This window comes from Sorex araneus, chromosome 2, assembly GCF_027595985.1.
Source record: "Sorex araneus isolate mSorAra2 chromosome 2, mSorAra2.pri, whole genome shotgun sequence".
NCBI lineage: Eukaryota > Metazoa > Chordata > Mammalia > Eulipotyphla > Soricidae > Sorex > Sorex araneus.
The window spans coordinates 32197177-32214016 of record NC_073303.1 but is presented as its reverse complement, the minus strand read 5'-3'; the positions used below and the strand labels follow the sequence as shown (position 1 = coordinate 32214016).

Sequence of the window (16840 nt, the reverse complement as noted above, 5' to 3'; positions counted from 1 at the left end):
CTGCCTGGCTGCAGGGCCCTGACGGGGGCTGCGGGGTGGGACCTGCTCCTGAGCCCTCCCTTCGGTTCCGGACACTCCCTGCCCAGTCAGGACGCCTGCTGCAGCATCTCCCCTGGGTGGCTCAGCAGCTCCTGCTCCGCCACAGCTGCCCGTAGGGCCACACGCCTCCCTCCCGCCTGTGGCCCCCTGCACCTCCACTCCACTCCATCTCCACTCCACTCCATTTTTTTCGGGGGTGTCACAACTGGCAATGCACAAAGGTTACTCCTGGCTCTGCACTCAGGAATCACTCCTGGCAGTGCTCTGGGGACTAAATGGGATGCTGGGAATCGAACGTGGGTCGGCCCCATGCAAGGCAAACGCCCTACCCGCTGAGCTATCGCTCCAGCCCCTCCACTCAACTCCATTTAACCAATATCACCACATGGTTCTCCCACTGGGCAAGTCTTACCTCTTGGTGCTCAGTTCATTTCTTTCTACTCCTTTTTCAGGTCTTAGACAGCACCTCCACCAGGAAGCCTTTCGAGGCTCACCTTCCATCCCCTCTCCCCAGCAAGTTAGGTACTGCTGGCTTAGACTGGCACCTCCAGATCAGCCAGGTAGCCCCTGGGAGGCACAGACATGCTTGCCTTACTCATACAGAGTTCCCAGCGCCAGCATGTAGGAGCCACAGGGATGTGAGGGGAACGTAAATAATAAATCGTTGCCCTGAGCAGGCCCTTAAGGTCCAGGAGTTTGTATATGTGGATTGACCGGAAGCTCCAACATCCCCTGAGCTGGAGGGGATTTCCAGCCTGAGCCTGGGCAGAGCTGCTCTGCTGTGACAGACCCCTGCGGGGTGGCGGGAGGTCGCCCCCCACCTCGGGGGCCACAGGTGAGCTCCCCCTCTGCTCCCACTGAACTCCTCCTGACTGACACGGGGCCAGTGCTCAGAAGCTGGCTTAGGGGCACCTAGACACTCACAGGACCAGCTTTCTCCCTACGGGCACTGGGTCTTTCCCCTGACCTGGGGGGGAGGAAGCATCTGCCAGCCAAATCCTGAGGTGCCCCAGCACACTCACGGTGTCGGGGTGGAGAGATGGGAATCCCGCACTGGGGGTGTGTAGGGTGGAGTGGGGGCTCCCTGCCAGGTCTCCTGCACCTTCTAAGGGTGTTTCCTGTGGTCTCTGCTGACACTCTGGGATGGGGGTGGGGGAGAGGGACATGAGGTTCTCCTGTGTCCTCCAGGGACCGACTGCGAGTGCAGTGGAGAAGGGATGGGGTGGCAGGAGAAAGAGAAGGATCTGTTCCAGTGTCAGTTCCAGAGCAGAGTGTCCCAAAGTCGGCAATACCCGCCCCCCCCCAGGGACTCTGGAACATTCCGGGGGCAGAGGTGGTGGCAGTGTAATCTAGGCACATTCCGGTTTTATTTGTTTTTGAGCCACACCCAGTGGTGCCAGGGGCTCCTGGCGGGACTCCTGGACCATACATGGTGCTGGGGCTCAAACCATGCTAGGCAAGTGCCGTAACCCCCTGGACTATCTCTCTGACCCCCTATAATCACTGTCACTGTCACTGTCATCCGTTGCTCATCGATTTGCTCTAGCGGGCACCAGTAATGTCTCGGTTGTGAGACTTGTTGTTACTGTTTTTGGCATATCGAATATACCACGGATAGCCTGCTAGGCTCTGCCGTGCAGGCGAGATACTCTTAGTAGCTTGCCATGCTCTCCAAGAAGGGCGTTGGAATCGAACCCGGGTCGGCTCCATACAAGGCGAAAGACCTATCCGCTGAGCTATCGCTCCAGCCCAACCCCCATAATTACTAATTAATTCAATAGATATTTGGGCCACATCCAGCTGGGCTCAGTGATCATTCCTGGCAGGGTTCGGGTCACACTTGGGGTGCCAGGGATCAAACCAGGGTCCTCCATGTGCAAGGCAAACACCTTCCCCTGTACTCTCTCTCCCAGGCTCCCACTGACCTCTGCTCGGGGTCTTCACGCTCGGGGGCCCTGGCAATCCAACAGGTGGAGGAGGAACCGCCCTTAGGTTCAGGTGCCGCACGAACCTCCAGAGTAAGCACCAACCTGGCTCGGAAAGGGCGCAGCGGCCCTGCCTAGAGTCAGGTGACCTCAGTGCACAAGGGCCCTGAAGCTGCGAGAAGCTTCAGCCTGCAGCCCGGGCTCTGCAGTCATCGGAAACTCAACGCTGATGTTGGCAGCTCTGCTGACTACCCCCCTCCCACCCCTCACTCCCCCACCCCCTCCCCATACACACACATTGGGCCGCCAGCTCGCACGCAGCAGATCCAGGCCACTGCCAAGGGCCGCGACCTCTGCGGGCAGCTCGGTCAGATTCTTTCCTCTGTTCCAGGTCACCGCCTGGCGCACTCCGGGGAGCACGGTCCCGGCCGCAATACGTGTCCACAAGGCGCTCACCCTGTGTGCATGCGAGCCCCGACCACGTGCTCCTGTGTGCTTTGTGTGCTTGTACCCTGCTCACGTGCTCGTGTGTGCTATGTGCACATGCGCAGGGCCCCGCCACGTGCTCGTGTGTGCTGTTTGCGATTGCACGTACCGCCCACTGTGAGGCTGAAGTCGAGCCATGACAGGCTCCACTTTAAGTTCGAAACTCAGCAGGCCTAAGTCTCGGTTTCCCCCACCAGAAAGTCCCCACTTCTCGGAAACAGTAGGAAACAGTATCACCCTGACCCGTGGCAACAGCCTGTCAGAGTAGGGGGCAGCGGCAGTGGCGCCCAGCCAACCAGAGAGGGCTGAGGGAGTGGAGTCTCGGGGCAGGACTGGGACCAAGAATTGGAAGCATAATATTGGTCCGTGAAGTCACAGGACAGGACTGGGACCAGAATTGGAAACATATTGCCGGTTCCTAGAAAATACTATTATGTAACCAAACCCTATATAAACTGCTCAGAATTCGGAGTTGGGGTCCTTGCAAAGACTCCACTGTGTTGGATGGGACTCGGACCCTAGCTCAAACTAGCAATAAAGGGGCCTTGCATTTGCATCCTGCGTCTGGTCTGGTCAATGTGCAAGTGAAACTCCCTTCCTGGGACAGAGCAGCAGAAATTCCGTCTTTCTTGTCGCACAGCCCCGTGGCCAAGAGCTACTTCAGCTGCGTTTGTCAGTGTCACCAACGGGCAGATTCACTTCCTAGGGATGGGGAGATGGTGAACTGGGGGTGGGAGTGTGTGGCTGCATGCACGGCAAGAACTACCTCTCCAGCACTACCGAGTTCTTTCTTTTCTAATGCACCAATTTTAAGACATTCTGCCACACTCTCTCCCTACACAAACAAATACGGGGGTGTTGCTTTAACAAGAGGATTTTTGTGTCACTGACAGAAAAGTGTTTAAGAATCAACTGTCAAGTCTGTGCATTACACTCAGAGATTGTTAATCTGTGCTGCAATATTTTCTTCTTTCTTTTTATTTAGTGTCTGTGAATTTACAAAGTTATTCATGATTTGGTTTCAGGCATACAATGTGTGAACACTGATTCTTTCACCAGTTTCCACGTATCTCCTCCAATCCCCCCAGCCCCCATCACCCCACCCCCAGCCCCTTTGCTCCCACCCACCAGTCTGCTTCTAGGAGAGGCACTTTTTTTGGCCACACCTGACCCTGCTCAGGAATTACTCCTGGTGGTGCTCAGGGGACCGTCTGGAGTGCCTGAGATCAAACTGAGGTTGGCTATGAGCAAAGCAAATTCCACACCACTGGTAGTATCACTCCAGCACCAACTATTTTGTTTTGCACTGTGGTTTACAGTGCTGCTGCTTGCAGGATTTCATAAATAACATATTACCACCTTTCAGATGATGAAATTTTTTAAATCCCCTCTTCCACAAAAGTTTCCGGTAGCACATGTCATGGCCCACAGCTGTCACTCTCACATTCTGTGGAATTCTGGAAACTCGAGGACCAGTGTCCAGGGCTGACCCATCAAGGCTTCACGGGCGTTGCTCCCTCCCACTCTCTGGGTCCCTTTATTTTCCCATCAGTGTAAATGGGTCTTACTCTAGAGGGGAAAAGTCCTTAATATCATCTGTCCTCTCCCCTCTCCTCAACTCCAATTTCCTTCCCTTCCTTTCCCTTCCCTTCCTCTCCTCTCCTTTCCACTATTCTTTGTTCTTCCCTGTGTTTGAGTTATGTCATACTTTAAAGCATGGGGAAATGCCTGAGAGTCAGCTGTAGTTTCCCAGTCAATTACAGAGCTAACTCCTGATCCACAATTAAGCTCAGATGACAAACAGACTCTGTTACTTCGCCTTCCTGTGCCTGATCCAGACTCCATCCCTCCCCACAGGTGTCCACTAGCTGGCCCTGCCCTGCCCCTTTCCTCTGCTTCTTTCCTCTCCACTTTATTTTGCTTCCTTCCCCTAGCATTACTATTTCTTCCTATCTCACTCCTCTGTGAGCCATTCCCCTATATTCCTAGTCCAGGGCCCTAGGACTCTTTTTTCTCCTTCTTCCTCCACCTCATCCTAGGGATGAAATGTTAGGGCTTTGGCTTACTTCACAGTCTACAGAAATAGCTGCTACTTTGATTACCTTCAATATTTCAACACAAAACACAGTACTATTATTTGGAGTTTCCCCCCACAGTAAGATCTGCTAAAAAGGAACCTTTTCACGTTGCTGATAATCAGGAGATATTAGGTCGCGCGATTACGACAGCAGCTGCGCGGTTTGGGATTTCCATATGAAGTCCAGGGAAAATTCTTTTGGTAATTGCATCACTGCAATCTTTTACTTCCCTTTCGTGGTGCTCATATGATGGAGAAGCCTGGAGAGAAGTACCGTGCCCCGCTGGAGGCCCATGGGCCAGTAGCTCTGATCACACAGTTTGGAGGCATTTTTGGGGCTCTGCTCGTGTCCAAAGGAGTTCAGTTGCCTCCAGGGTCGAGCTCGCGCGGCGGCAGAAAAGAACGTACCCACATGGCGCTGTGCTTAAATATTGGCTCAGGGCGGATCCGGAAATCCCGCCCCCCTCGGCTTTCCCGGACTTCCGCGGGTATCTGCATACTCTAAAACCCGGCAATCACCTCGCTGCATTCAATAAGAGAGAGTTGAGAGAGAAAAGACCGTGCCCCGCTGGAGGCCCAGGGGCCAGTAGCTCTGATCACACAGTTTGGAGGCAAGGGATGAAATGTTAGAGTTGGTTCCAATGGAGTCACCAGTAGTGGAAGTGACAGAGACTGGGAATCAATATCTCATCTCAGCATGGGGGTGGGGGGCACCAGTATGTTTGTGGGGCTCACTCTGGGCCTTGGTAGAGCTCTTAAGGCCTGGAGTCCTTGCTGTTTATTTTTATTTAAATGTTTTTTATTGATTAAGATCTTGTGGTTTACAATGCTATTTACAAGGATTTCTCACGCACTAGTTGTTTAATCACTCTTTTAAAAAAATATTTTTATTGAATCACCGTGAGATACAGTTACAAAGCTTTCATGGTTGAGTTTCACTCATACAATGTCAAACACCCATCCCTCCACCAGTGCGTGATCTCCACCACCAAAGTCCCCAGTATCCCTCCCGCCACCCCCACCCCAACCCACCCAGCCTCTGTGGCAGGCACCTTCCTTTTCTTTTCTCTCTCTCTCTCTCTCTCTCTCTCTCTCTCTCTCGCTCTCTCGCTCTCTCTCTCTCTCTCTCTCTCTCTCTCTCTCTCTCTCTCTCTCTCTCTCTCTCTCTCTCTCTCTCTCCTTTTGGCCTGTTTAATCACTCTTGAAGCCAGTGCTCACAATGAGCCCTCCATGTGAATATGTGTGTAGCATACGCCGATAGGGCTCCCCCTAGTGAGCACAGCCTGTCCTGTTGCTGAGAGCCCAGAGATTCCCCTGCCGAGGAAGCACCATTAAAACTGAGTTTTCTTTCTCCAAATGGCCACATGAGGGTGCTGCTGCTCTCCTTGTTCCTACTTTGCAGGGGTGGGGCTGTGGTCTGACTCAGACTGAGATGCTGACCTGGAGGAGGACATCCATGGGATGAAGGTGCCTTCAGAGCAGTCCTGGGGTCAGGCTCGGGAGCTGGGTGGGGAGTAGAGGAAAGGAAACTTCTGGGGCCTTATGCTGTGTCTGATATTCCATCATGTTCCCGGAACCCCTCTCTCCGGTCCATGATGCCAAACTAGAGACTACAAGGGAACTTTCCTTCCACTCCCTGTTGCTTTTCTTAGGAACAGTCTTCATCTTTTATCGGTATCACATTTTTCTAGCTAATAAGTCCATATGAGAAGAGTTTCATGAATCTCCACAGTATATCAGGATGTTACTGTATTCTCTTTTCTTCTCGGATCCCACCCCAGGATCATGCACCAGGAGTGAGGTCCCAGTCATGTCCCAAAAGCTGCAAGTCGGGTCTCAGACTCTTTTTATTTTGGAACATGGAATTATAAGGAGACTGCTCTGCTATACATCGGAGTATGCCCCTCAGTTTGAGTGTGTTGGCCAAAGCTAGGGGTGTCAGAAGCCCACAGACACAGTGTTATTCTCAACAGCACTTCAGGGAGTGCAGAAGCCATTTGGTCATCAGTGATAATAGTCATCCTCACCCCCTGATGATATATAATCCTCAGTTTCTTCCTTTGAAGATACATGTTTTATTTTATATACAAATATATTCATTGTTGCAGTAAAGTAACATGTGTACAAATGGTGTTAATGTACCCTTACCACATCTCACCACCAAGAGGAGCCTAACACCATTCACCCTGTCCTTATGTTATTTTTAAAAAATTTTATTGAATCACTGTGAGATAATTACAAGCATTCCTGTTTGGGTTACAATCACACAATGATCAAACGCCCATCCCTCCACCAGTGCACATTCCCCACCACCGATATCCCCGGTATATCCCCCCTTTCCCACCTTCCCCCTCCATCCATGGCAGACAATATTCCCCATACTCTCTCTCTACTTTTGGGCATTATGGATTGCACCACAGATACTGAGAGGTCATCATGTTTGGTCCATTATCTACTTTCGGCACACATCTCCCATCCCAACCGATTCTGCCAGCCATCATTTTCTTAGTGATCCCTTCTCTATTCCATCTGCCTTCTCCCCTCCACTCATGAAGCAGTCTTCCAGCTATGGGGCAATCCTCCTGGCCCTTGTATCTGCTGTCGTTGGGTGTCAGCCTGATGTGATGTTATTCTATACTCCACAAATGAGTGCAGTCCTTCTATGTCTATCCCTCTCTTTCTGACTCTTTTCACTTATCATGATATTCTCCATGTCTATGCATTTACAAGCAAATTTTATGACTTCATCTCTCCTAACAGCTGCATAATATTCCACTGTGGAGATCTACCAAAGTTTCTTTACCCAGTCATCAGTTTTAGGGCACCCGGGTTGTTTTCATATTTTGGTTATTGTGAACAATGCTGCAATGGATATATAGGTACAGATGTCATTTCTACTGTGCTTTTTTTGCCTCCTCAGTATATATTCCCAGAAGCAATATTGTGGGGTCATATGGAAGCTCAATTTCTAGTTTTTGAAGGACTGTCCATATTGACTTTTAAGTCAATTATTTATGTCAATTATTTAAGTCAATTCTCCCATTCCCTAATATACTCCCAAAAGAGTACATATTTTCCTTGCCCTCTTTCTCACACTTTAAAGGGATTCTGTAGATGGAATCCCTATGCACAGCCCACGCTAAGGACTATTCCACAGGTTTTTGTCAAACCTTAATTTTTTTTTTTTTTTTTGTTACGACCTCCACTACCTAGCCACCATCACGCTCCAGGCCACTTTCCAGACACTCGGGCCGAACCTCATGCATGAGTGAAGCCCCACAGAACCAGGTCAAGCAGAACTTTGTGAACTTGGACTCCAGCCTCAACGAGACCCAGAAACAAGGTCCTCTGCCTGCCTCCTCCAATCTTCGTGCCTTGCCCCAGGGATCAAACCCAGATGACCCACCCTACCAGAGCCAGATAAATACCTCATCAGCTGACCTCCACTATGACACACCATAAGACACTTAATACCCATATTCCATAATTTCTGCATCATATTTTATGGGGTGCAAATATGGTGTGAACCATGGAAACACCTGTAAGGGAGATTAGAGGCCATCCAAAAAGTCTCCATCTCTCTCAGAGAGCCCAGCAAGCTACCAAGAGTACCCTGCTCACATGGCAGAGCCTGGCAAGCTACCCGTGGTGTATTTGATATGCCCAAAACAGTAACAACAATGGGCCTCATTCACCTCACACTGAAAGAGCCCCCAATATGGCAGAGTTAGGAAGGATAAACTAGGAGAGGCTGATAAAATCTCAGGGACAAACTAGATTGCCAAAACGAAGAAGAACTAAAATAGACTGTCTGTACTTTCAATGGACGTATCCTGCTCTGGAAGCATCCATCGAGGACCTGATGGTGCAAGTGCAAAAGATCAAGTACGACATCATTGGTCTGACCTAAATGAGAAGGCATTGATCACATCATGCCATTTTCAACACTGGAGAAGAACTGTTCCTCAGTGTCAGGATCCTGGCCAGTCAACCCTGACAAACTGGGGTAAGATCCCCCAGCCACCGGACTTACTCCCTATAGGAGAGGGAGTGGGAGAGGGAGAAGCCTCTGCCCTGCCTCCCTGCATACCGCGGTCACCCGCACCGCCAACACCAAGAAAGAACCACGCAGATAGGGGAGAGTTGGAGGTCAATACAACTCTCATTTTATTGAGCTCACATACCAATATTTAAAGAAGAAATTTTAGGGAGGAGTGGGTGGGATGGACACCTGGTTATATTATCTGAAGAAAACATTTTGCTAGGCCCTTTACAGATGTTAATTGATGATCTATGTTCCCTCCTTCCAAGGCCGGGTATGCTAAGCTCAGACAAGTGGTGACTTTCAAGTTTCATCCCACTATCTCCTCGACCAGGGAGCCCTTCGGGGTGGAGTGCTGGCACAGGGCCTTGGGGCCCTGTTTGAAGAGAGCCTGTTTCTGTCTCTAAGGGCAGGGGATTTGGCCAGGGTCTCAGGCTAGCTGCTAAGACCCCAACACCTCAGAACATGCAAAAACAGAGGCGTCGGTGGCATTGGTGTCCTTGTCAACACGAACTTGGTCATGAGCATTGATTCATTCAAATGCCTAACAACTCGAATTGGACAATTGTGCTTGCTTTTTGGGTCACAACCAGTGATGCACAGGGATCACTACTGGCTCATGCACTCAGGAATTACTCCTGGTGGTGCTCAGGGGACCATATGGGATGCTGGGATTCAAACCTGGGTTGGCTACATCAAGGCAAATGCCCTACCCACTGTGTTAGCACTCCAGCCCCACGACTGAAGGTCGAATCTAAACGTTAGACATGGGAGTCTCCCGGTGGACAGTTCCACAATGAAATTGACCACATCATATTCAATCGAAGGTTTTGCCTGACCAATGTAGCTGTTGTCCTGAAATTCCAAACGGGATCGGACCACCATCTCCTTCGTGCAAAATTCTACTTCGCAGAGCAGGGAGAAAGGACTGCAAAGTTTAATTTTAAAAAGAGAACTCGCAGAATGACCACCAACTGGGAGCTCTTTGGCACTATTGCAGCAACATAGGAAGATGCTGTCATTGACAATATCAACGAGGAATATGTTCGACTGGTTCAGCACCTCCATGACTGCATGAAGAATGCCGAGAGTGGAAAAGCCACAAACAGATGCCAGTCTTCGGAAACTCTCAAGCTCATTCCCAATGTGGTTTGGCATGAGCTTCAGGCAATCACAAGCTAATGTCTGAGTTCACAAGGCTAAGCAGAGAAGTGATAAAAGAAGACCTCAAAGAGAGAAGAGCAACAGTGTTGGCCAATGTGGTAGAAGCCAGGAAAAGTATTCACAATGCTCGCCTGTCCTTCGCCAATTACAAGACCAAGATGACTGCCCTCCCACATCCTGATGGATTTATCACATCTTCCAGAAGGGCAATGGAGAGGGTTATTCACGACTTCTACTTGGATCTCTTTAACAGCCACGTCCACCTCCCCACATACCAAATTCCGCAGGATAGATATGTCGTTCCCAAAGTCCTCCCTTCCAAAATCTGGAATGCCATTTCGTCGGTAAAGGCGTACATCACCCGGTCCAGACAAGGTCAGACCCGAAGAATCTGCCGCCAATACTCTTCAATGCACTGGCTCGGCTCTTTACACACTACCTGTCTGAATACAAGGTTCCGTCCCAATGGAAAACCTGCAGGACTGTTCTGTTGTACAAGAAGGGAGACATCCACGACATCAGCAACCATCGCCCAATCTGTTGTCCATTGTCTACAAGTTGTTCACTCGGGTCATCCTGAATAGAATAGGCAGAATACTAGACGAAGGACAACCATGCAAGCAAGCTGGGTTCGTTCTGAAAAGGATTCAACTCTATCGACCATATCCATACGATGACCAAGGTCATTGAAGTTTCACGATAGTCCAAGATGCTGCTCTGTCTAACATTCATCAATTTAAAGAAGGCCTTTGATTCTGTTGAGACTGAAGTGGTCATTGAAGCCCTAGACAAACAGGGCATTCAATCTCAGTAGATCAAGATCCTCTGAGAGCTATATTACAGATTCACCACCAGGATCTCACCATTCTACAAGGAAGTGATCATCGACATAAAGAGAGGGGTTTGGCACGGTGATACCATATGAAAATCCACTTATCCACTTAGCTTCTGATGAGACAAAGAAGACACTTTGAATATATACAATGTAAAGGATTCACTCTTCCACAACACCATTTTTGTTCTGAATTAGTTTTGTTCTTTTTTCTTCCTATTTTGGGGTGGGGACTTCCAAACAGTGCTCAGAAGGCCTCTGAGTGAGCTCCAGGTTCTCCAGTGAGACACATGTGGTGCTCTGAGGCCCGTGTGTGCCACACAGAACCCAGCTGCATGTACCTCTTAACCTCTAAAGCACTTTTTTTGAGAGGAGACTTTCTGCAAGCACCATGATTTACAAAGTTATTTGTTATACAGTTGTTTCAGGAAGTCCATGTTCCAAAGCCAATTCCACCACCAGTGTGACCTTCCCTTCACCAAAGTCCCCAGTTTCCCACCCAGCCCCTCAGCCTGCCCCATAAGCAGGCACGAAGAAATTTAGTTCAACACATGCTTGTTACAACATATGCTAGAACATGGAATTAAATAATTCCCTTATAGTGGCCGTTATTGCTGGGATGAATGAGGTGGCACTTGAGTTCTAGCTCTCTGAGGTCGCACAGGTGGCCTGGCTCCCTGAGGTCACACGTTCTGTCTCTGAGGTTGCACATGTCAGCTGTGGTGTCAGCACACTTGGCTGCGCTGCTCATTATTTTGGTTGCACACCCTGGCATTTCCTCCCACCCACAAGCCTGACCCCCTAATGGGCACAAAATAATTTACTTCATATTGCTAGTTATGAGAAGAAACTATTGGGAAACAGATCAATAGAAATCAATCTGTGATCATTGTTTTATCTCACAATGGTGTCACTAAAGCTGAGTGTTTCAGTGTTTACTGGATGTTTTGTGCCTCTGAGCCTTCTGTGTTATCATCCCTGCACCAGTGTACATTTCCAGCACCAGTGTTCCCAGGTTCCCTCCCATCACCCCCACCCCCCACCCCCTTCCTGCCTCTATAGCAGGTGCTTTGCTTCTCTCTCTTTCTCTCTCTCTCTCTCTCTCTCTCTCTCTCTCTCTCTCTCTCTCTCACACACACACACACACACACACACTCACTCTCTCTCCTTTTGGACATTGTGGTTTGCAATATCCTACATAAATTTTTATAAAATCTGTTTTCTTACTGGCCTGGGGTCAGATGGCTCAAACTACTATGAAATGGGGTGTCGCTCCAGAAGCTGGAAGCATTTGGTGGCTAGGCAGCTTGATGAGGTTCAGTTGTGGAGCTGGTGTCATTTCTATGCCTGAAACTTTGGGTGTGGGTGGGAGCTGTTGGCCCTGGCAGGGGAGGGTGCCTGGGGTGTTCGGGGAATCTGCCCAATCCCATTCTGAGGAGGGCCCAGAGCCCAGCCCTGAATGGTCTACATGGAAGATTTAGCAGCTTGGTGATCTTCTCAAGTTAACTTGAAGAACTGGGCCATTTCTAAGCTGAAAAATAAAACTGTTAGGGACTAGATAAATAAAGGAGATGGATAAGAAGTTCTCGTAGGACCCCTTGATTCTTTATGGGAACTTTATGGGACCTTTATGGAACCTTTCAGCCCAGAATACTTGCACTGGAGGTGAAATATTGCCCTGGTAAGGGGAGGGTGTAGGGGAAGGTTCTTTATCTGCTCTATCTCTATTTCCACTCCTGAAAAAATCTTCGCTTGAGAAAGCCCATTACAAAGATGTTTTTCTTCCATGAACTAAGACCCTTGGATATGTAAAAGTCTATCTTGTATATTATCTATAAATATTATTTTATATACATGGGCATAGCGGGTAGGGCATTTGCCTTGCATGCAGCCAACCAGGGTTCGATTCCTTTGCCCCTCTCGGATAGCCCAGAAAGCTACTGAGAGTATCTTGCCCTCACAGCAGAGCCTGGAAAGCCACCAATGGCGTATTCAATATGCCAAAAACAGGAACAACAAGTCTGACAATGGAGATGTTACTGGCGCCTGCTCAAGTAAATCGATGAGAAATGGGATGACAGTGATACAGTGATACAGTGATTATATGCAATTAATTTGCACAAAGAATGTTGTTCTAAAGATTATGGATTCTAAGTAATAAATATGATGCATGGAGAACAGTCAGGGATCAATCCAAAGGCTGTGAGCCACTCACTTCATGCTTTTTGCTCCCATTTCTGCCTCTTTCTTAGTCCTCATGGCGTCCATGAATCAGGTTTGCTCAGCTGGGGCTGGTCCCTGGCAAACATTTAATATGGTTTTTCTTCAAAGGACTTTCTAGGGCTGGTGAGATAGTATAACAGGTAAGGTGCTTGCCTTGCATCTTGCCAGAAATAGGTTCTATTGTCTGCATTCCATATGTTCCCCTGAGCGCTGCCAGGAGTAATTCCTGAGTACAGAGACAGTGAGCATCACTGGGTGTGACCCTTTGCCCCCCCCAAAAAAAAGACTTCCTGTTAGCATTAATCTGTTGCTGATATTATCCCAGTCGAAGTCATTTTCAGGCTTCAGCTCTGCAGGAGAGATATTACAGAAGGTATGGTGCTTGCCTTGCATGTGGCCAACATGGGTTTGATTCAGGGCACCACATATGGTCCCATGAACCTGCCAAGAGTGATCCCTGAGCACAGAGCCAGGAGTTACTCCTGAGCGCTACCTGGTATGGCCAAAAGGAAAAAAAAATAATCGTCACCACCAACAATAAAGGGTCTTTAACTCAGGTTCCTCGCACGGCAAACACTGACAGGCATAACCTGAACGCACAGAAGCATCTCTGGTTTCCTCACGAACTTGTAAGGTTGTAGAGAGATACTGAAATGAAATCCATGGAAAATTGATGAGTCAGTCTCAGCCCTGGACAAGGGGAGACAGTGTCACAAAGATCAGGGGAGAGAGCAGGTGAGAGAGCAAAGTCCCAGGTCCTAGGTGTGGCTCCAGTGTCCCCTAGGTGGTGTTGGGGGCTGGAGAGTTCCTCTTCTCCCGCCCGGATACTCGTGACGCATCCCCAATCCTCACTTCCATTGGGCATCGCTGTCTAGATCAGCCAATCAGCGTCCGCGACACTCCCTGTAATAAACTGACGGCAATAGCTTCCTTCAGTATGTGGGAACCGCGACCCCTCCTGCTGCTGCTCTCGGGGGCCCTGGCCCTGACCCAGATCCAGGCGGGTGAGTGCGGGGTCGGGAGGGGAGTTCATTGCGGGGGGAAAGGTAGGAATTGCCAGGCATTGATGTGCAGGGCCCCCGAGAAGGAGTTTCTTCGGTTCCCGCACGGATGCCCCCAAATATTCCTCCTTGTCCCCCCAACCTTCATTCCCCCCGCGCCCCTAAGTCTCGCCCTTCTCGGTCCCTCCCCACTTCCTGTCTCCCGAGCCCCCTCCCTTTCCCTCACTCTGGACTGGGAGCGCGCGGGGAGGCGGGTACGGCCGGGTCTCACCCCTTCCCCTCCCCCAGGCCCCCACTCCCTGCGGTATGTCTCCACCGCTGTGTCCCGGCCCGGCGGGGAGCCCCGTTTCATCGCTGTCGGGTACGTGGACGACACGCAGTTCGTGCGCTTCGACAGCGACTCGGCGAGTCCGAGGGCCGAGCCGCGGGCGCCTTGGGTGGAGCAGGAGGGACCCGAGTACTGGGAGGAGAACACGCGGAACGCCAAGGACGCCGCACAGACTTTCCGAGTGAACCTGAACACCCTGCGCGGCTACTACAACCAGAGCGAGGCGGGTGAGCGCGGCCGGGCAGGGACGAGCCAACACAGGGACGGGCCGGGTCGCCCCGAGGCGGGTCCGAGCGTCCCCGAGGCTGAGGGACCCGCCCCGGACCCTTGACCGGGAGGCGCTGCGGGGACCCGGCCCCGGTTTCGTTTTCGGTTCTGAGTTCATCTGTGCGGGGCGGGTCAGACTCTCACACCTTCCAGTGGATGTCCGGCTGCGACGTGGGGTCCGACGGGCGCCTCCTGCGCGGGTACAGTCAATACTCCTACGACGGCGCCGACTACCTCGCCCTGAACGAGGACCTGCGCTCCTGGACGGCAGCGGCGGGCACGCAGGCTTGGAGAACCCAGCGCAAGTGGGAGCAGGCGGGACAGGCTGAGCACGAGAGGAACTACCTGGAGGGGGAGTGCGTGGAGTGGCTCCGCAGATACCTGGAGCTCGGGAAGGACACGCTGCTGCGCGCAGGTACCGGTCCAGGATGGTGACGACCCCTGACCTCCCTGGGTGGGGGGCGGTGCGAGACTCCGCACAAGGGGGGACATAGTGAGGTTCAGTGTCAGAACAGCGCCCCTTCTTCAGTCAGGAGAGGGACAGACTTGCCTGGTTTCCATGTTCTGAAGGACAGAGACCGGCCCTCCCCTCAGGCCCACCCTGTGTCCACAGGACCATGAAGTTACTCAATGTGGGAGGATGGGTGGGTGGGTGGGGGGCGGGCGACCTTCTCTGAAATATCTAATGTAGCTTCCCTCAGACCCGGCAGCCATCTGTGAACTCTCTCAGGTCTCAGCTCTGACTCCTGCTTCTCTCAGTCACTCACCCTCCACCCAGGGCAGGACAGAGTCAGTGTCACTTAGAGACCTAAACCTCCTTCCCAAACCCTGTTCTAGGACTTTCCAAGGAATTAGGATTTTATCCAGTTTCTCCAGCCAAGTTTGTATCTGGATTTTTACCTCCGATTCCAAACCAATTATCCTGTTCACCCTCATTGTGGACGTGACCCAAAGTGTGAATTTTCTCATTGTTCCTCCTCAGAAGCCCCCAGAAGACACATCACCCACCACCCCTTCTCTGACCAGGAGGTCACCCTGAGGTGCTGGGCCCTGGGCTTCTACCCTGCCGACATCACCCTGACCTGGCAGCGTGATGGGGAGGACCTGACCCAGGACACAGAGCTGGTGGAGACCAGGCCTTCAGGGGATGGAACCTTCCAGAAGTGGGCAGCTGTGCTGGTGCCTTCTGGAGAGGAGCAGAGATACACGTGCCGTGTGCAGCACCAGGGGCTGCCGGAGCCTGTCACCCTGAGATGGGGTGAGGAGGGGGACGGGGCACAGAGCCTGTTCTCAGGGAGTCAAGGTTGACCCCTCTGGGGAACTGTTGAAGGTCAGGCTGTGTCGGGCTGTGTTTCCCTGCGGCAGAGAGACAGAGAACTGACCAGCAGCTTCTCTCTCTCTGCAGCCGGGGCAGTCCGACGGTGTGGGTGAAAGTCTCTCCTGAGGGACCTGTAAAGGTGAAAGGGTTAAGGAATGACTCAAGACTCGTGAGGGTCTAGAGCGTTTATTCAAGGCAGAGTTGATGCTTATATACTTTGCAGGGGGATTGAGAAACTCGTAGGTCACGTACACAACGTACACAGCAAATGGGCAGTGAAGATAGGGGGCTTGTGCGTATAACCATTAACTTACACATCCTTGACAATTTGATCAGAGTGAGAGCAGGAACAGAGCTGTCAGCCCTAACTGTTTTCATTGTGGCTCAATATCCTGTTAGCGGGGGCTCGTGAACGTCTGTTTTCAGTCCCTCTGTTGAGGCAGGCGGAGGTCATGCAGAGATCACAAGCTGTGGGGGAGAGGGGCCTAAGACTTCTCGTCCACGGCTCCCCACAGCTCCCCCTTTTTTCTTTACTTTAGCAGACAGGCGGCAACTCAGGGGTCGGCTGCGGACGGTTGCAGCAGGAGCGCAGCCTTCGCCACGCTCTGGCTACTCTGGATCGCACCGACGGAGGCTTCTTGCTGAGCATCTCGAAAGCCGCAAGGTTGAGATATTCAGGTGGTGACATCTCAACAGTCTCCAGGCGCTGGTACATTACGTTGGGATGACTTTTTGTAGCTTCGTCGATTTGAGTCTTCACGAAGGTGGTCAGGCGTCGAAAAGCCCATGGGCCAAAGGATATGAGCAACATAAAGCCAATAAAGGGTCCCAGTAAAGCTGGGAGCAATGTAGATAACCACGGTGTGGTTGAAAACCAGTTCTTGTACCAGCTCTCACTCTGATCAATTTCTCTGCGTCTATCTTCTAAATTTTTCTCTACACGTCTGATACTATCTCTGACTAGGCCTGTTTCATCTTTAAAAACACAACACTCTTCTTTTAAAGCAACACACACTCCCCCTTCCCTTAAAAACGCTAAATTTAAGCCACGGCGGTTCTGGAGGACCATTTCTGCCAAGGAGTTAACAGTATTAGTGAGATGGTCAAGGCCCTGTTTTAGATCAGCAATGTCCGCATC

At 51.0% G+C, this 16840-nt stretch overlaps 1 protein-coding gene across 1 annotated transcript; it reads left to right on the top strand.

The window, feature by feature from the left end:
* The first annotated feature begins 13711 nt into the window (after window positions 1–13711).
* On the top strand, window positions 13712–15815 carry LOC129401634 (BOLA class I histocompatibility antigen, alpha chain BL3-6-like). Its single transcript, XM_055124360.1, has 5 exons — window positions 13712–13792; window positions 14078–14344; window positions 14521–14799; window positions 15367–15636; window positions 15790–15815. Exons 1-5 carry the CDS (start codon window positions 13726–13728, stop codon window positions 15813–15815), a joined length of 909 nt encoding a protein of 302 aa, XP_054980335.1. The 5' UTR covers window positions 13712–13725.
* The last annotated feature ends 1025 nt before the right edge of the window (window positions 15816–16840 follow it).